This window comes from Pholcus phalangioides, unplaced genomic scaffold (genome assembly GCF_987345545.1).
Source record: "Pholcus phalangioides strain wild (caught in Gottingen) unplaced genomic scaffold, Ppha-v1.0 ptg000007l_1, whole genome shotgun sequence".
NCBI lineage: Eukaryota > Metazoa > Arthropoda > Arachnida > Araneae > Pholcidae > Pholcus > Pholcus phalangioides.
Window position 1 is genome coordinate 46,311,378 of NW_028301600.1, and position 20,948 is coordinate 46,332,325.

Here is a 20,948-nt window from a genome sequence, read left to right on the forward strand (position 1 = left end):
GAAATCTGCGACAGAAGCCTTTATCGATCAATTACAGTTACAGTACAACTGGAATGTACAGCGCATATTCAAGGAGGGGAAAACACTTTAGCTCTGCTTCCTTCTGAACAGATGAAACAAGTACAACTACTGTGTGCACAAATATTCTTAGTTTTTTTTTTTTTTCCGCCCAAGGGCACGGATATTCACGAAGGCTTTTTTCGGAAAAGGGTCCCAGTTTTCGAAAACCTATTTTTTCCTCTCGTCCTCCCGTCGGCCCCTTATGCCCATTCGTAGCCCCCCCCCAATCGCGTCTGCAGCTGGTTTCGCCCCCTTGAATAGTCCCATCGCCCCCTTTGGGAAACACTGGTCTAGGGTCTGTCGACGCAACATGCGAATCAGAAGCGCCGAACCACATACTTCCCAAAACATTAATTACTGCTGTCATCTATCTCTCAGATTAGAAATGAAAAACACATTTGTTCCATTTACTGTATTTATTTTATGGAAGTCTCAAAATTGGTGTTATTAATTTCATTGCATCAGATTATTATGATTCATTTGAGACTGCGGTTCTCAACCGGTACTCCCTGTGCACTTCATAACGGCTCCATGGCCGCTCGAGGAAAATGAAATAAATCAGTATATTTGATGAATAGATTGAAAAAAATAGACCAACGGGGCTTCACCATAGAAATTATATGCTAAAAAGGGCACGCGAGTCAATAAAGGTTGAGAACCAGTGATTTAGGACATTAACTTGAAATTTTCAAGTGGGGTGTCCTTAATTTTATTTTCATTTCATTGATATGTTCATGCACGTGAGACACACTATATTATTAATGTATTCAAGACATAATTCAAAAGAACGAGATATTTTTGAAAAAAAAATTTAATAAACTAGCTTTTTTGTACAGAAATTATAAAAGCTTCTTTATGTAACAAATTATGTCATTTCAACGGAGGTATAAAAATAGACATATATTCGTAAAATGTGGGAGAGAGAAGGTCTATATATATCACTTTTTTTAATATTTCAATCAATGTTTTTTTAGAAGAGAGGGTGAGAGATGTGTCACTGCAGAAAAATAAATATAATGACTTAATGAATGATGAACACACACATATACATAAAAAAAGAAGAAAAAAACTGGGGTTTTTTACAATAGAAATTATCAGAATCAGATCAATGTAGACACTACACATAAACTCAATAAATATAATCCAAAAAATAAGTACATAATTAGGAAATGAAAACAATGACGTCTAATATAGAGGGAAATAGAAAACTACACTATCGAATGGGAAATATTCACTGAGAATAAACACGATCATCACAGGAGAATCAGTGTGCCAATTGTAAACATTTATTTTTGTATAGGAATATAAATCCAAGTTTTGCCAAATATTTTGAGATTATACAATCAAATAACGAATTTCGATTGGAATATTAATGGCTCTTGCACACATACATTTACCACACATACAAAGTACGGACATTTAAATACAAAACAAAAATTGATTTACATGCGATACTCTTATAATATGCAAGTAATATTGTAAAGAACATATATTATTTGAAGACAAACTACTATGACATTTTTGAATCGACTTATGATGTAAGCACCAAAATGATTGCGATATTGCATACTTTTATTATTATTATTATTATAAAATTCGAGGCATACTGATGAATTAGTCGCAAAACAATATTTTTAATACTGTTCAAGCTGGTTTTCTTTGACAAAATAACCAAGACACGAAAAGCACATTTTTATTTGCGACTTTCACTGTGAACAAAAACAAGTTCACCAAATTAGTTAGCTATGAAACATGCTACTTTCAGGGTTGTACGTGACACAAACAATCGACGTTTCGCGCAAAGAGGCAAGACATTTGAACAAAATATTCATTTCATACTACACTAGTTAATTCTAGAAGAAGAATAAAAACGCGATACAGACGACCTTGATGACTGCGGAAGGTCTTGTCTACTTTCAGTACTTTGCATAGAATATTGGAAGCCAAAGCAAAAGAGGTCCATTAGCATGAAGGTTTAAAGACTATTCTGACCTTAGAAGAAAGCACCTCGCCTTGAATGATGTCCAAGCTGTTGACTATACCATTCCCTTATTGCTCTTTTATCTCCAGTTGGACTATCTTCATCAGGAGAACATCTTGACTGCTCTTTGGAGTGAATGGACGAAGGACTTTGTTGACGTTCTTTCTTGTCAGGCCTTGCGTAAAGAGCAGCTACGTCCGTCACCATTATTTCACTCGCCTCTCTGAAACCTTCGATGGTCCCACGACCGTTTCCTCGAATTCCGGGATAGTCCAATGTTTCCTGACGTGTCACTGGTGAATGCGGTCTCTCGAAACCACAGTTGAGTGCAGAGTTTTTCCCATCGTAGCGTAGATTCTCCCATGCCCGTTTGTAGAATCTGTGAAGCCCATGATCACCGCTGGAGTTGCTGTCGTACGTAGTGATAGTAGTCGTGTCAAGAGAGGTGCGCGATGCCCGGTTGCTTCGTGTCCTGGAGAGAATCATCCTGGAGTGAGTTGTTAGGCCTAGTGAACCCTGCAATGTTAGTGAACGCGAGGGATTAGGAGGGGGAAAGGCGCTTGTGGGCGTCTTTGCCACCACCAGCCAACGTAACATTTTGAACAGTAAGATAAACGCGGTGGCAATGAACGAGATCCGTTTGCTTTGGAAGAACGTTAGATTTGCCGTTAAATGGTTAGACTTGCTTGATGAATCATTTTTCTACCTCAAATGTTACAAAGCAAAGAAATTTAGTCAGCAATAAATACTGCAAAGCTATAAAGTGCTATTTATAGCGTAAATCAGCTAAGACCGGTGAAAAAAACTGCTGCTGATTTAATATAATTTACTATAGTGCCTCTCTTTCATTTAAGAAACGTGCTAATATACTTACTGTATATTGATTTTATTTAAAGATAATTCAGCATTTTATTTTTGTAAAGAATCTCCAAAGATCATTCTAATGTAAATAAGCTTTACAGCTCAGCAAGCGAAAAATTATAAAATAATTCGAAAGCAAAATTAGTCGAATTAATGTGTTCTAATAATGGTTGAGGGAAAAAAAAGTAAAGGCGTATCTTTCAGCTGAAGTGATTATAGTAATCAAAAATTTTCATTCAACGTTTTTAAAAGACAGGACTATAAATGTTTATAAGAAATATTTTGATAAAAATTTTAAATGACAACATTAAAAGTTGATTATACAGTTTGAGCGGTTTCAAGTGATTATCTCGTCTCGAATAGTATAAGATTATATAAAGAGGTAATAAAATTTTTCAGAATTAATTTGAAACAAGAGGAAAAGAAAAGTCATGCTTTTAGTCGAGGTTACTGTTCATTTATTTTAATTCGGGGGAGTGAAAAATGCGCATATCTATTTTCACTTCATGCAATAATAATGAGTATGACATTGAAAAACGTGAAATAAATTGTTAGTGGAAAGAATTTGAGAAAAAAAAATTTGATGGTAATTAATAATCTGAAAAGAAGATTTTACTTACCGCCTCACAAATATCAGAATGAGTGTCACAGTTATGGCTAATAAGATGAAACCTCCGAAAACCCCTAAAGCGATTATACCACCTGAAATAGAAAGGAATTAAATCTATATCATGAAACATAAATAAAAATTATTCGCAAGTAATGTATTGAACTGCTTATGCATGTAATTTAGGGAAAAGAGTAGTTTTTTTTGGAAAGACAGTCTAGGATTCTTTGCTAGTATTCTTTTTAACAGCAGTGCCAGAAAAACCTACCCATATTCAATTTGGCTTGGGCACTATTTAAGGATTTTCCTTCATTTTTATGTCCATATTTGACTGATCCCTTATTATTTCCATTCCTTGAGTAGAACGTATTTTCGCTAGGGTCGTTGTCACCTATTGTGATTATAGGAAGATCTTCTGTGGGTTTATAACCAGGAACAGTTGTAGATACAGTATTTGGTTGAACAGGTGACAGAAGTATAGAAGAAGTTACTTCAGGAGGTTTTTGTCGAGTCGGAGGTTGCTCTGGGATTTTGTTTCCTGGAGCATCTTCGAAAAATGAAATTCTATTGCTCGGAGACTCGTCAAGTTGATTGTCTAATTCGTCGTTATCGTCAACTGGAATAATTTCTAGTGGCGAGTGTGTCCAAGCTGGATGGTGATGTGAAGAAATCGGCCAAGTCGATGATTGTGTCGTCGTTTGATCTTTTGATTGCGTAGATGTCGACTGAGATTTTGTCATGTCTGTAACTGTCTCTTTCTCTTGCGATGTATGAGAATTTTCAGGTTGAGCGTTCGATGCTGTAGAGGAATCTGTATACGAGGGATGCGAAGGCTGTAATTTTACATCTGTTGTAGGTTGATGGCTGGTTTTTGAAGTCTCAACTGCTGGTTCTGTCACTTCTGACGGTTTTTTAGGTGTTGGTTTTGTTGACGACCTCGTTGGAATCGGTTCAGCTAAAAAAACAATGAAATAATATGTATTATCGTTCTCTCATACACACAACACATACTCGTACAAAATGCTCACATGAAAGTGAGCAGTCTACCATTTAACTCTCCTTATATCCCTAAGTCATTTTAGCTGAATAATTGGCTCGTATGCTGTAAATCAGCGAAAAAAATCTAATTCCAGTAATATATGTATGATAGTTTCTGTATTATCAATTTTGAACAGCTATTATATTTAGCTTAGTTTGGTAGTTTAGATATTTGTTGGAAGAGGTTTTAGTAATCTTATTATAAATTTAACAGTTTATTTTGGGAAAAGGAGTGAAGAAATTATACGATAAAGATAAAGCAAGCGCCAGTTTGCATCGTTCGACTTATATTAATTGGATACTTACGTTGACATACAGGAGCGTCACCATCCCAATATCCACTGGCGACACACATAATGACGTCTTTTCCTTTTGTTGCGTATCCTGAATTGCAGACATATTTCGCTGTTGTCCCAAATACCGTTGTGTTGGACGACAAAAACACTTGGCCGTTGGATATTGGTGGCGGCTGTCGACAATATACAGCTGCAAGATCAATTAAAAAGTAAATACACACATTTACATTTAAATCAACATCAATATCGTGCGATGGCGTACTGAGATGAGGTATCATTTATAGAAACAATGATATGTATAATATCTTGTTTCTGGTACAATGTATTTGTATTCATCTTGGTCTGGTGTACATGTATAACATCTTCGCAGCAGTTTTACACCGCTTTTTTTTACAGGGTAATTCTAAATTCATGGGACAAACTTTAAAAAGTGATATAAGACATCTAAACAAGCGTATTTGGTCATGGAATGTGTGATTGAATCGCAATAGCAAAGGCGATACACAGTGAAGAACTGTAATTCACTGGTAGCAAATGTTATATTTTGTGCTATGATCCATGCAACCATCTGCAAATACTACATTTCTGCTCCCATAGAATACAGCGAGCCCATTATATGGCACCCGTCCCATCTCCTGGGCATTGTGAACGCAATTTCCATTGAAACCAAAATTAGAGTCATTAATGTGTTTTATCACAGAGTTTGCACACTTCAACCTTTCATAATTCAACCACACAAATTGCATGATGAAAAATGCTTGTTTTGGTGTGTTCGATCACTCCTTAAGTTTGTCCTACGGATTCTGAATTACTCTGTATAAGTAGATCCTTCAGATGACGATAATTGTTGGCAATTCATGTTATTGTTATCGATATTTATTAATTCAGTGACACATAAAACTCAAATAAAGGTGATAACAAAACACTAGAGTACAGCCGTATACGGATTTTGGAGAGAGTTATATATACTGCATATAGGGTGTCCTGTAAGCCCTACTTCCGCCTTTATTTCATCAACCGATCGTTATACATTGAGGAATGTTTGAAAAACATTCAATGAATCAAAATGTTTTCGCAAATCCCCCGTACCAGTTTTGAGAGTAAAAATTCAATATATATGTCACAAAATAAAAAATCTAAATTTTCATATGGACACCTGTCAAGTCACATTATATAATGACCTAGATCAGTGGTTCTCAACCTTTGGAAGCCCGCGGCCCAGTTTTATTTATTTTTGTAAGTGGAAGGCCCAGTCAAACACATGATTAACGGAAAATGAATGGAGGGAAAAAGAAACGGCAGATCAGTCGCGGCCCAGTACCGGGCCGCGGCCCGGCGGTTGAGAAACACTGACCTAGATAATACATTCAGAATAACGGACATATGCAGTTTGGACAGCAGTTAGATAATCTAAAAGTGAAACAATAAGTTGCTGGAAGGTTGTCACAGGTATCTAGAAATTAAAGGTATAATAGCCGGTATTAATAGCCGGTGACCAACAAGAGTCCCCTTGATTTCACTGAAAAACCGAAGAAAACTGCTTTTGTGGGCTAGAGAACGCCGAAATTGGACACTTGATGAACGGAAGAAGGTTGTCTGGTCTGACGAGTAGAGATTTCTTCTCCATGACGTTGATGGCAGGATCTGTGTGTGGCGCAAGCAGCACGAAGCCATGGATCCGGCATGCCACATGACAACTGTTCAAGCGGATGGCGGCGGAATTACGGTATGGGGAGCCTTTTCCTGGTATACTCTTGGTCCCTTATTTCTATTGGAAACATCCGTCAATGCCAGCACCTACCTCTACATCGTTGCTGACCACTTGCACCCGTTTATGGCCATAATGTTTCCTGATGATGATGGCCATATATTTCCAGCAAGACAATGCAACCTCCCACGGGGCTGGAATTATCTCAGATTGGTTTGAGGGAGATGATTCAGAGTTTCAGTTGCTTGAATGTCCCTCGTTGAGTCGGTTTCAAATGTGCTCGATTGATTTCAAGTCTGGGGAATTGGGAAGACAAGAAAATACTTGGAAGCCTTTATCATACTCTTTCTAACGTTGTCAGACATTTCTAGCCGTGTGACGACATACACACTGTTTCACTTTGTTGAAAGATCCAATTTGTCAATCATTTAATAATTTATCTATGGCATTATGAAAAGTGGAATAAGAAGAAAATGGTAATGAATATGAATATAAATATAAATATAATAATTAATAATTACTGTTTAAATAATTTATTAAAACCAGACATGACCCAGGCTCTGTCCCAGGGAGGGATGTATCCCATGGTCCCCATAAGGGGGGGGGGGCTGACAGGAACAGATTAACAAATTGACTTACGATCACATCGCGGCGGGGGACCATTCCATTTCTCATCAACATCACACGCGAGACTTCCTCGACCAACTAGAATATGCCCTTCATCACATATGTATTGCACTACACTGAGATAATGGCGAGTTCCATTGACCAGTTTATTGCTTCCGTGTGGTATACCGGCTGGTGGACCACACTCCAGGTCTAAAATGGAAAAATAAATCACATTGACGTTTATTATCAAAAGCACTAAGAAATAAATTATTTTGTATGCATAGAACTACAGTCAACAATTGAAGCTGAATTTATTTACTGATGTTTGTGTGAAGCGATTCTTCCTGCATAACCAGCAAAACTAAAACCCTTGAAAATTTAGTAGCTATTCATGTACATTTATATTTATTAAGCAAGTATTTTATTTATCATAACTTACATCGACACTTTGGTGGAAATTCGCTGAAGAAACCAGAAGGTAAACAAGTTCTTATGTTTGGTCCAACTAGTAAATGGCCTGCGTTGCATCGATACTCGATGACTGAACCTATGTCAAAGTTTCTAGCAACGATTGTGGAATTAGCTGGTCGTTCTGGTTTTCCGCAAGTTGCTGGCTCTAAAAATGAAGGAGAAAAAGAAAATTAATTCTATTCAACACTTCAAAATGACTCATGTGATGAGTTTTGACTGTGAGTATTTAATTTCGGATAATTTTAACTTTTTTTATTTACTTCACCGTGATACTTTGGTCAAATATCAAACAAATAGAGGTTGTGATCATTTGTAATTTCCATGAAAATAACCACACCATTATATTATAATATTTCATGCAATAATGCATAAATGATATTATTATAGCTAAAAAATGTGAAAGTTTATTCATTTTATATTCACAATAATTCTTCTTAATAAGAAACGAAGATTGCTACATCACTCACTATGTTGGCATATGAAATTCAGGTTGAGATTACAATTGGTGTCAGACCAAAGCCATCCTTTTGATCCATCTAGCCTTGAACAATTCTCATTAGTCACTGGTAAATTCCAGAAAGATATTGAGACATCTTGACCTGTGTTACAAAAAATACGGTCTAATTATGGCAAAGTCAAATCATTTTAAAGCATCTTTGCATCTATTTTATGAATTATTAGGTACACAAAAAATTTTAACAAATTCTAAGGAGAGCCATACTTTGACTTCAACACGTTACGTGCATAGCTGTAGGCATTTGCTGAAGTTACTAATTTACAATGCAAATAATTATTTTTTATAATTTCCAAGCCGAAATTTTTGCTAGATTATATTATTAATCATTGAAAACCAGAGAAATTGACCAGCAAACTGCGGAACATGATTTTATGAATCGATCGAGTGTATGCGTTATAAGCGCCACTACTGCTTGTGCTGACTTAAATTGCTATGAACAATATTATGCTTACCTCACGTCCCGTGATCAATCTCATTATTAGGAAGATAATAAAAATTAATAAAGTACGACAAAACCTTTACTTACCATTCGCTGAGTGAAATTCAATCAATAACAAAGCATTAGTATTGACTGGTCTTATGTAAATACCTACCTTTCATACGATAAAATTTTGATTTTTTTTCATTTAGTATCATATCATATAATTATTATTCGGAATTTGTTTGAATTACAGTGATATATATATATCATGGTGATTCTTTATTTTAGATTCCCTCTCATCATCCGATATTTTGAACATACCGTTTATCCATTTCCAGTTATTAGGGCTACGAGGATCTCGTACTGCTCCAAGCCAGTATTGTCCATTGGGATCATTACGGTGCCGCCGGAAGAGCTCCCAGCTCAAGAAGCCTTGAAGAGCTGGATTTGACTCATCTATAAGATTGCCTCCTCGAATCTCACAGAACCTTCTCGCTGAAATTAAATTTCTTGGCTGGTTGTTGTAGAAGACGTAACATTTGCCATTATAAGTTGCCGTGCTTCCAAGTGGTTGATCTCTAAATGACGGACATCTTTCGATAGGTAGAGCTTTAGGAATAAAAAAAAACCAGTGTTTAGAGTGAAGGATTCATTAGCAGGGATATAATAAAATAAAACCTTATGTGAATTTGACTGGAATTAGCCATCTAACATGAAGAGCATTTACCTTGATCCGTGTAAACAAAAGCTTCACATATTGAAAGAGGATTTCCGGGGGGGTCTTCTAAATACACGCCAACAAACGCACCCGGCATCGCAGTTGTACATGGTAAAAATAAGGGTCTTCCTTCTTCTGTACAATGAAAATAGTCGAGTTGCACCAAATTGATAGGCAAACAACATTACAAGCAGTGTTCATTTGAGATCATTGCGATCAGAATTGTAAGATTTTGTGCAAACAGTAGCTTTTTTCGCTCTTAAGATGCAGATTTCATATCAATATACAAACTTATCGAGTCAAAATTTCTATTATTATATATAAAATTACCTATAACGAATTTTCTCAAAATTAAAATAATATATACATGTATTTTCGTAGGAATGTATTTTTATTTCCAGACCAAAACGTGGCGTGAAGCTGGTGCCTGACTAGTAATCATTTCTCGGCAAAAGAGTTAGTCTCCTTAATTCTTTCAGTCTCTCGGTAAAGAGACGGTCTCTGCTGTTGTAGATTTCTTTTTTGAAATCAAGCTTTAAAACCAAAAATATCTTCGAGTTCAATTAACACTCGAAGCATAACTGAGTATGCACAACATATGAAAACGTTTTGATCAGGAAGGCTTACGCACATTCGTAGGTCAAATGAAGCTTTGATAGTTGCTGTGTGAAAAGCATGATTCTATGATGCATGACTGGTGACCTGTAACTAGAAAATGCTTCAGCAAACCGATTTGTTTAATTTCATCCATGATAGATGCCCTTTTTTGAAACTCGAAACAAATGTTATCATTCCATATGGTGTGCCAAGTTATCATTATTTCATTAAAGAAAATTTGTAATTTAGATTATTTTGAAAATAGCTTCATCTCCTCCATGAATTGGAAAATTCATTTTGCTATTGTAAGAGGCAAACAACCATAGATTAATAGTTAATCGGTTACTCTGTCAAACAATCCACATAGAATAATTCACGATCATCAATTGTTTACGATCAACACTCTGTTATATCAAGGTTTTCTTAAACAAAGTAAGAACGGTACAATCATGCGAAATTTAACAATACCGTATGTGGAATGATATACTGTATAAAATATGATATAAGAGGAGTATAACATCTACACACAAAACTTACCTATAAATCCTGTGTATTTATTACATATTGGATTGACCCCTAAATCTGGTCTGTTGTTGCCGACTCGAACAACAATTGTGGCAGGCCTGTTGTTCGCTGAAAAGTATAGCGAAAAACACGAATCATTTAAGATTGAATATGAACACATTGAAGCATACATACATTGGCATTATACAGGGCCGAACTAGGGGGAGGGGAGGAGGCAACTGCCCCAGGTGGCAAAATTTAGGGGTGGAAATTTTAGGTGGGAACAAAAAACACTGTTATAAAATTATTGAATTTAAAAGTTGTAAGGGCGGGAAAACCAAATTTGAATCGGGTGGCGAAAATCTTTGTTTAGGCCCTGCATTATAATACAAATACCAAGTCCAAAAATTCACACAGTAGAATAATGTTAGGAGTACGCCGGGAATTTGTTACCATATGCAGTGAGTTCAGTTCAATTATTCCATGAGAAATTTCTGACTTTTATTTCGAAGAAATTTTTTTATGAGCAAAAAACATTGTAAAATGCTATTTGGGCAAATTACTTATTATTTTACTTTTCATAAATGTTAGACAATTGCGAAGAAATTATATTTTGGTGTTTTCCTAGATATGATATACAGTACAGTATTTTTATGAGAAAGTAGTGCTCACCACAACAAGAGGTTCCGAAATCCAAACGCACAAGCTGTACCATGTACGGTTCCAGAAGATTTACATACCACCATGGCGAACGATCATTTTTTGTCATACTGCAGGTATCGGGACTGAAGAACGTACTCGTGCTTCCATCAATTGCCCGTTGTGGGATTCCACTACCACTGATACTTGATTGCATAGGTGCTTTTCCCACAGCTACGTTCAACACTAAGGGATGCAAAATTCATTCAGATATTTTATTACACTTACGAATGTATAAAAGAAAGTTTTTGTTGGTACACAAGTTGACGGCAGAAATCAGGAATAGTCGAAGAGTTTTTAAGTGTTTTCGATTTTTGATGCTATGCATTCCGACAAACTTCACATATTTCAACATGCTAGATGCACTTATCAAAAGAATCAGAATAGAAAACGGTTTTTAGTTTCATAGTACCCATTTCTTAGGTTATCTGATAATATAGATGATGAATAAATTAATGTTAATGCTAGCAATACATTCATAAAAAGTTGTTTCATTGTTTTATACATAACAGAGAAGATCCGGTTTCAATTGCAATCCATCCAAACACGTTCGAAAAACTCTTGGAAAAAAAATGGGGAAAAAATATTTATTATTTCTTTTTTCATCATTTTACTTTTTTTTTTTTCATATTAATTTAAAAAAAAATCTTAATGACATGAAGGAACCATGAAAAAATAAAGGGGATAAATGTGTGCTTGTAGGGAAAGAGTGGCAAAAGTTTGTTGAGTAATCTGGGACGAACAGGAAAGCACCGGTAAAGTATGATTTGCATGGGCAATCTTTTCACACAGAACACCATTGGAAAAATAGTGAAATCTAGTAAATGTTTCCAGTCGAAGTAATATATGCTTCTTATGACTTGGTACTGAAATTGTGTTTTCTCCAAGGTAAACGAGCTAATTGTTTAGGATGTGAATGCTACTTTGGTTCTGACCCAGTTGCTTTTTTTCCGACGGAGTCCCACGCTCTGTTCTGAAGTTCTCACACTCCAAGAGCCTACATCTGATTCGAAGTTTAGCAGCGTTCGGCCGTGTTTTTCGATTCATGGTCTTCTGCTCAAGGGAAACGACGGTCAGCTCTCACATTAGACAACCATTATATTACTCCGACATTGTGGTTGGTTTTTTTCTCTTCTTTTACACAAATTCCACTAGTTCAAATACGGCTGTTTTGGGTTTCAACCTGGACGTGACAGTAATTTAAAGAATACGATAGGCTTGGTGAAGTCAAAATTACTGAAACAATATATATATATATATATATATTCCGTTCTCTCTCTCTCTCTCTCTCTCTCTCTATATATATATATATATATATAGAGAGAGAGAGAACGGTGTTCTCTCTATTACTAGCAGGATATATAAACCAGAGGACGACTTTTTCCCTAATTTAATCGTTTACGAAACGACATTTTCGTTTTAGATATTAAAAAAAGCATGCATGCGGAAAATATCACAATTACTTGTATACTTTACAATAAATATTAGATAGATTTTAACCTACAACTCTGTAAGAAACGCTATAGTTAGATACCGCGATAAAGTATCTTTCAGTTAATTTAAAAAAAAATAAATAGAAATCTGTCAATTTAATTGGTTAACAGTTTTCTCTCTGTCACTAGCTATGTAATACATCTTGATTGATACTTCATAGTTGAGGTTACATTATGGTAGACCGATTTATTTCCGTGATAAGAAGTTAAATATCAGTATGGTGACGCAATATGAAATTGCTGTTATTTCACGCACGTGTCCTCTTTGCGTATTTTTGTGGGCTCGAGAGATCTCGCGCGCTGTCGTTACTTTGGCAAGCAAACTGAAAGAATATTATTTATGTACATATATCATAACGAGAATATAAACTAATCTCTCACGACTACAAAAATATGCAAAGAGGACATGCGTGAAATAATAGCAATTTCAAGGTCACATTGCATCACCACAATACTCGCTAATTGTTGTCTAACTTTCGCTAACATTTATGTCACAAATTATTGATGTTTATATGTAATAGTCTAAGAGGCTGGTCGTTTACTGGAAGCGACTTGAAGCGATAAATAAGTCGCGCTCAGATGTCGTCATTCGTTGATCCCATTGCACAGAAAGTACGCGAACCTCGTCCATTGGCAGCGATCTGCAGCTAGTAATTTCCGGCTACAACAGCAGACGACAAAAATGTCCGATTCGAATGAGATCGCAAGCCTCTTGTCGTATCTGCGTAGGCGCAATACGGGTGATTACTTTTTTTTTTCACGCCACCCACTCCGTTATTTTTTTTCTCCTTTTTGTCGTTCTTTTTCTCTCTCTCCCCTTTCCCTCGTGAACATGGATGCTGAAAATTTGATAATTGCCGTCATGGGTTGTGATGATAAGTAGTAATCGATTAAATATAATTATTTATTTTTTTACAACAAGAATGCCTTCTCTGAGTTTGTGTCAGATGTCCCATTAAGTATGGACTTTAACAACATTTGTGTGTGTGTGCAAGCGTTTAGCAACAAATTTGGATTATCTCTATCTGACAAATCGATGATAAATCTAGTAACCTTGTCCTAACCTAACCGCACGTTAGAAAAGAAAGGGGGAAAGGAAAAGTATAATAGAGATAAGGTAGATGAGAGTTTTTTGAGAGTCTCTTTTGATCCTCACAGACGCCCTTTTGCCACTCGCGTAGCTTGTCGCGTGTTGTCGCTTTCAGTGGAAGACCGGCGCAAAATCAGTGAAATCTTTTCATTTCATGTTATTTCGTCGATGTAGCACTTGACTATTATGGTATAGCATATAGCTTTCACAAATATAAATCCAGATTATCCAACTAGCACTTTGTATAGGTAAAAAAAAATTAATTTCTGGTACATATATTGGTTTACAAATCTCAGAAAATGTAGGAAAACGGAGAGACCCATGTTGCTGTTCTTAAAAGTAAAAGGTATGAAATGACCGAGTGTGTGTGTTTTGATTCTGAGTAATTTCAGCAAAAAGACTTGCCTCAGACTGTGGTTATTCATCAGCAGATATCCATTCACAAATGACGCATTTGTTATTTGTCAACTAGCCAGTTGTCACTATTTAAACCAATCGCAATTCCCCGTCCGATGTATATATTTTTCTATTTCGCTGGTTGTTCCGTGTATGCCGATAATGAGAAAGATCGTTGTTTGGATAATCTTCGAGATATGTTTACACGTATGATGATGCAAACATATCAGATTTGATTCCTGTATAATAGCGATACTTCTAAGAAGTTAAAGAATGACCACGAAAAAAGGAAAGAAACGTACATGGTATACACAGGGAGAAATGACATGCAAAAAGCTTGAGGGTAAACCATTTGAGGGTTTGTTGAACCACGTTACAAGTTAAACAAACCTTCAGAGATTGCATAAATTTGTACCGCGAGTATATTAGATAGTTGAAAGAAATGAATCGAAAATAAAAGGACTATGCGAAATAATGATCTTCGTGCAAGTAGAAGAAGCTGCGGGGCATCTTGAACACGTAGAGCGAAAAAAATGATTGCTTTAATAATCACATTTCCTTCCGTTCGAGCGCCCTTGGTTGAAACATTTCTCGTATTTGCTGGTACTAATAAGAAAGTACATCAGGAAATTCGTTTTTTTGCCACGGTCGGCCGCCCTCCTACATCCCAAGATCAGCGACCTACTGAACGGACGAAAGCAAGCCAATTCGCAAGCAAAAATGATGCCTCGTCGTTACATGTTTCTGACTGAACTCTTCTGCCTCCGCCGCTCAAAAAAGAAAAAGCAACGAATGATATAATAACGAGAAAAAAAAAATATTTAATTACTTTCTACTTAGGAATAGGAAGTCTCCGTCTACAAGGTTATCAAGACTACCACAGCATTCGTGAACCGAAACCAATCACGAGGAAAAGAAGTGACACCAAGTACGTAGTGGAGTTCAATATGTACGAACTTTTTTTTTTGCCAAAGGCATAGATAGAGTTGCTGAATGTAATCTTCGAGACGCTGTATGTCATAACGTGCCTACTAAACACGTTTCGGTTTGATGGAACGCAAAAATTAAGAAAAAAAAATGGTTGAGAAAAAGTGAAACATTATATAGGAATTCATCAATTTATAGCAACGAAGTTGATGCATAACTATGATCAAACTCGGGTATCGAAAACAGTTATTATTGCGTGAGATGTAGGCAAGCCGAGCAGTGTGTATTAACGACAGATGACATCGTTTTCATTATTTATATTTAAAAAAATATGGCTGAAAAAACTCGCCAAAATATGTACTTAGAATCAATGTTCCACATCACGTTTGTCCCCCTGATTCGTATCATGACCAGAAAATTTCAACTTTTGTGGAAATAAATTCACCGAAACCATGATAATTCGATGTGTGAGTAACTGGGCTAACCCCGTAACTAGACATTTATTATCCCCGCAGTCGGTACAATACCAATTTTAAATGAGAAAAAAAAAACTCCAACTCGCGTCTCAATAAACCCCAAACAACTCAACTACGATTGGTGACATGTAATCAAAACTAATTTTTAGAAATTGTCCTTGCCTTGATCAGTTCAAAACTTTTATGAAATTGCACTCGTATATTACAGCAATTCCTTGTTTAATTTTCTTCTGTGCCTTTTGTCGAAGATTTCTTTTTAAGCCTGGGTGTCAGGTGACTTTCCATTCTTCCTGCCGTTCGGCCAAAACTCGACCCGTGGACTAGTAACGGATAGGTGTAGATGATGTCCGAAATTTCGAATGATGATCGATGAAGCTAGATTAAAAATTTTCAAGTACGTAGAAGAAAGGTACTTCATCGCTCTTTTTTAGTTTTGCACTACTCATTTTTTCACTATCATGGTTTAACCGTCTGGGGCAGTGACTATATTACTAACTTATATCCTTTGATCACTTTGCACAAAAGAATAATCACACTGTTAACTAACGGTTATAGTACTCCCTCACTAGAACTTTTCCATTCTCTAAATATTTTACCACTTCGACATCTCCATTTCTTCAAATCAATAGTTATTTCATTTAAAAAACACCATTCTTTACCTCTGAACACCTTTCGATTTTCTGCAAGAATCAACTCCACCTATTTACCCCTAGAATCTATAAAACGATTGGTAAGAAATACTTTTCATATCTTAATTAAATTTACTCATTAAATCAGGAAATTGTTTTTAATGCGGTAACTTTTCGTAATAGAATTATTCTGCTTTATATAGGGCAGTAGGGGAAGTCCCTATAGGCCACATTTTACTGGCGAACTGTAGATCCTAGAGGCATACTTACAATTAGAAAAAGTATTAAAATAACGTGTGAACCTCAAGTACGTCATTCATATTGCAAGGGATTGTATAGTTATTAAAATGCAAAAACTAAATTTTTATACTGACACCATCTTCTCAAAAATCGAGATATAAAGTTGTTGCACTGTCTCTTGTGAGGCTAACAAAAAAATTCCGCGTTTGTAAGTGAGATATTGAATTCACTGAGATATTTAAATTCAAAAATGTAGAAAAATTGAGGACGAATAGTATAAATAAGGTAAAGAAGCGTTGTCCGTTAGTTCTTGTCATTCTTTTCAATTTTTTTTTCAAATTTTTGAGTTCAAATATCTCGGTGAATATTGCACCAACAAACGTGGAATTTTTTTGTTGGCCGCAGCAGTGACAGAGAAAATAACTTTCTAATTGGGTTTCTGAGGATAGTGTGTCCATATAAAAACTCATTTTTTGTATTTGAATGATTGTATAACCCCTCCTTGCAATATGAATGACGTATCTAAGGTATACGCGTAATTTGGATACTTTTTAATTGGAAGTATGCCTTTAGGATCAGTATATGCTCATTAGTAGAATGTAGCCAAGGGATTTTTTACTACCCTGTATAGATGATTGTGCGCGCATGTATGTATATAAACAATCTTTTAAAAATTTGTTAAGGGTGAAATTGTGGGAGACTTTGCTAAAATTACATCCGATTGAATCGACATTGATGTCGAGCTATCGAGGTTCCGCTATATTGATGATAAGAAGAAAATAGAAAACAGCACATATTTCTCAGATTTAATGCAAAATGCGGAAATGTCGTGAAATATGCTCCTAAGTTAAGATTGCTATTTTTATTATCATTATTATGTAGAATAAGAGAGAAAAATTTTAAACTAACAGTGACTGACATTTATTTTACAGTGATTTAGCACCAGAGGTCAAAGGACAAAAGGATGAAATTTATTTTTCAACTTAAGAGCTACGAAATTACTATTTCACTTGTGTGTGTGTGATAAGCACTTTTCACTGACATTCACAACGACCATTCTTTAAAAGATTCAATGGAGTAAAAACGTTTATTTCAAGTTCAAGAACAAGACCGAGGATCTTTTATTTAGTTTTGTTCGTTCACGTTTGTCCTAAAGCAGAATAGGTCACATTTCAATTCAACGGAGACAGAAGATGCTATCGTAAATTGTTTGCCGGAAACCGGTATAATAAACTTTTCTCGACCTTTGATTACATACAATAGAAGCAGTCTTTATGGAATAAGATAATTACTAAAAGAACTATAGAAAACAATGTAATGAATAACTCGAACTTGACCGCATGTCCATTTCCATCGGCTGTAAATGATCACCTAATGAAATTATGGTTATCTAAATAATATTATTTACTGCAATTTTTTTTTTTATGGTGAGCATGATGGAAAGTGATACACAATTTTATTATTTTACAATTCAAAACTATTTTCATTTATCTTATTAATAATAGACCGATCGATATTGTAATTTTATCTCAAATTTTACAAACATATTGCATAATTAATAAGTAAGAATAACTAAACTCGTTCACGTGAAAAAGTATCTATTTTATCCTCATAAAAAATTAAATTCTATACCTTGTCGGTATTTCGAGTTCATAGCTCATATTATTGAACAAATAAAAATTAATAAATTTAAAGTTCGATATTTTTAGAGGTAAAAAATTCATTGTTAACTGAAAATAAACAACACGACGCGTGAAAAAGATTAATTATAATAAATAAAATCGACATAAACATTGCTTATGTATAAAGTCAAGTTCATAATGTTGAAAAATGAACTGTATAAAAAAACAGGAAAAAATGGTTGGTTTAAATAATACAATATGTTCAGAAATGTATGAAAATGTAAAACGAGTTGGATTTGAATAAACCTATCTTGTCATTACGGTTTTAATAATGACTTAAATAAGTGAGTATTAGCTGAAAATAAGATATAAATCCCTTCACAAATGGTACAGATATTCAAGATTTAAACGAAAAATCAACACCTGTGAAATTTGAGGGTAAAAGGTTCATTTTTAGGCATGGCTCACCACGCGACCTTGTTCATGAAAGCCTACTGTACAATGAGACAGACACAGAAAAAGAAACGTGCCGCGTGACCGTTACGCCGGGTAACATCGAAACGTTAAGGCAAGTAAAATGCATGTCCGACATGTTTCGAGTCGAAGCAGAAGATGATTCGTCCCCGATTGTCATACTAAACTCGGATGACTTCCCATGCAAATCCAACGCAGAATGGAAGAAAGATGAGAGAGAACACAAGAAGCAACAAGTAGACCTGTGGAGTACAATAACGAATACTGGCTTGGACCTCTTCGATAAATAAGAAATACAGCCATACGCAGGACCGGGTTTATATTTTTTATTTAAAAAAAAACTTCTTTCGACGACAAATGAAACGGACCACGTATGTTTGTTTAAGAATATACTTTCTACAAAAGAAATCCACATTTTTTCGTCTGTTATTCAAAAAAATGGGGGGTTTCCTGTTCTTTTTTTTATTTCTTTCGTTGAAATGTTTCAAAAATGTTTTCTTAAAACTTTGAAAAATTACATAGGTGATTGAATGCCATGTTATTTTTCACTTTGTTAACTTAAAAGGATTTTTTTTTTTTGAATTTACTGCGAGTAATTCAACCATGCCTCACTGAACTCATCCATATCTCAGAAATGACACCACGACGGAAATTGAAATTACTGTGCGAATAAAATTGACTTTCACTGCCATCAACCGAAAACGGATGAAGCCCAGAATGCGTACGTCAATTATGGTTTTTCGCTTTTGAATCATGATGGGTGATTAAAAAAAGATGGGTCAAACTTTACGAGGTGGTAGTACACACCAAACCAAACATTTATCGTCATTGTTTACGGAGACGGAAATGAAACGTTACGGCGCTCAGTGGCGAAATCGATGAAGTGAGGTGAAAATACACGAATGAGTTAGAAGTTATAAAATTTACATTCATTAAACAATATTTAATGGCTCAGACCAACCTGAAAATCACAGCCAGAATTACGCTTCTAAGTTTGAGGAGCGGCCACATCCCAACGAATAAGCGCCTTATAGCGCTTTACGTTCCATTTCAGACCCGATAAATTATGACGATAAATATTTGGTTTGGTGTATATTACCACCTTGTAAAATTGGCCCATCATTTTTGAATCACCCTTTGTATAGATATTAATCCTCACCTTTTTACCACCATTTCAGATCACATTCTATTTCTAACATCAAGTTTTGTCTGTAACTGGTGGTCATGTATATATATATTTATCTTTTCTAAAATAATTGAATGTCACCGATGATTCGTAACCATAGGCTGAAATTAATAACCAAAGGCCTGAACTTCATAAGATTAATAAAAAAAGAAAATTAGCTCCATTCTTATTTAGTGTATTGATCAATTTCGATTTTTTTAGAATAACGAATCACCAAAAGCATTTGACATACTTACTTATTAATTTTCGTCATCAATACCTTTGTATTTACTACGGAAAGGTCAAAGTTTGCGATGTTTTTTATTACACTAATGATTGGAAATCGAAATCCATATGTGAAATACAAATATTTTCTGATTGCCGGATATTATTAATAGATTTCACGTGACTGACCATGCGCCATATTAGACAGGATTATTATCTGTCACGATCGAATAAAACATATGCCAATCTTCATACGTAAACAATAACATTCGAGTAGTTGAATTGAATGCTCTAAACTCATTGAGTAACATGTAATTTAAATTGGATTTTAGATGCTCATCTAAAGAAACAAGGCAGAATAAGAGACAAGTATAAGCCTATGATTATTTACTAGAATCAATTTTGCTCACGAATACCAATCACGGAATCCTTTTCTTACATTAGGTCACACTCTCTACAAGAGGCTTTATTTGGGAGAACTTACCGTGATTACACCGGTTTTTGATGACGAATGAAAGAAAAAATGAAGAATGTGTTCGTTTTTAAGTCATCGGTGAACTTTTCGCATTGTTGTTCTGTTTTACCGCGATATGGCCTACCTTCTTATGCTTGAAGAATTCCGTGAAGAAAAACGTCTGAATTCGACTTTATTTTTGACTTGCGAAACACAGGACCGAAAAAAAAAACCAGTTACTTTAAGACTGAAAGTCATTATCTCAAAATCACACATAGAATTTTTATCTTGTATAACATTGAAGGAATATAAATTAATCTTTGAATCTCGACTAAAAAACTAGTAATAGATCGATTTGATTCAGGTTGCCTGATATCGCGAGCCAATTTTTACTTGCTAAAACAACCGTTTCGAAAATTTTTGAGGCTTTGAAAAAAAGTGAAAAGTGACAAAACTCAAGCATTTAAATCACTGATATCTCGGTGAATTTTCCTTCAAATGTGACGTAATCTGTATTTCAATACGGAAGAAAAAAGGCACACTTACTGATCTGGATTTATTTCGATTAGGGGCCATATAAAAATAGTAAATTTTGTATTTCTCCCAATTATCATTTTTTTTGGGGTTAACACTTACTGCTTTCTTTGCTCATCATTTTTCATAATTTATT

General features: G+C 35.2%; 1 protein-coding gene across 3 annotated transcripts in view; it reads right to left on the reverse strand.

Annotated features, from left to right (window-relative positions):
* Positions 1-1,081: 1,081 nt before the first annotated feature.
* LOC149085376 (CUB and sushi domain-containing protein 3) overlaps positions 1,082-20,948 on the reverse strand; it is a 48,762-nt gene continuing 28,895 nt past the window's right edge. The window contains exons 3-13 of one of the 3 annotated variants that reach the window (XM_089233362.1): positions 11,061-11,273; positions 10,422-10,517; positions 9,297-9,422; positions 8,891-9,178; positions 8,099-8,230; positions 7,600-7,776; positions 7,191-7,370; positions 4,854-5,033; positions 3,778-4,464; positions 3,523-3,604; positions 1,082-2,513 (exon numbers count right to left, since the gene is read on the reverse strand). In XM_089233362.1, the coding sequence (XP_089089488.1) occupies positions 2,054-2,513; positions 3,523-3,604; positions 3,778-4,464; positions 4,854-5,033; positions 7,191-7,370; positions 7,600-7,776; positions 8,099-8,230; positions 8,891-9,178; positions 9,297-9,422; positions 10,422-10,517; positions 11,061-11,273 (2,621 nt within the window). In that variant the 3' untranslated portion in view covers positions 1,082-2,053. Of the gene's footprint in view, positions 2,558-2,974; positions 3,063-3,522; positions 3,605-3,777; positions 4,465-4,853; positions 5,034-7,190; positions 7,371-7,599; positions 7,777-8,098; positions 8,231-8,890; positions 9,179-9,296; positions 9,423-10,421; positions 10,518-11,060; positions 11,274-20,948 lie in introns of those variants that run through there. The other 2 variants (XM_089233363.1, XM_089233364.1) reach the window with 2 other exon arrangements.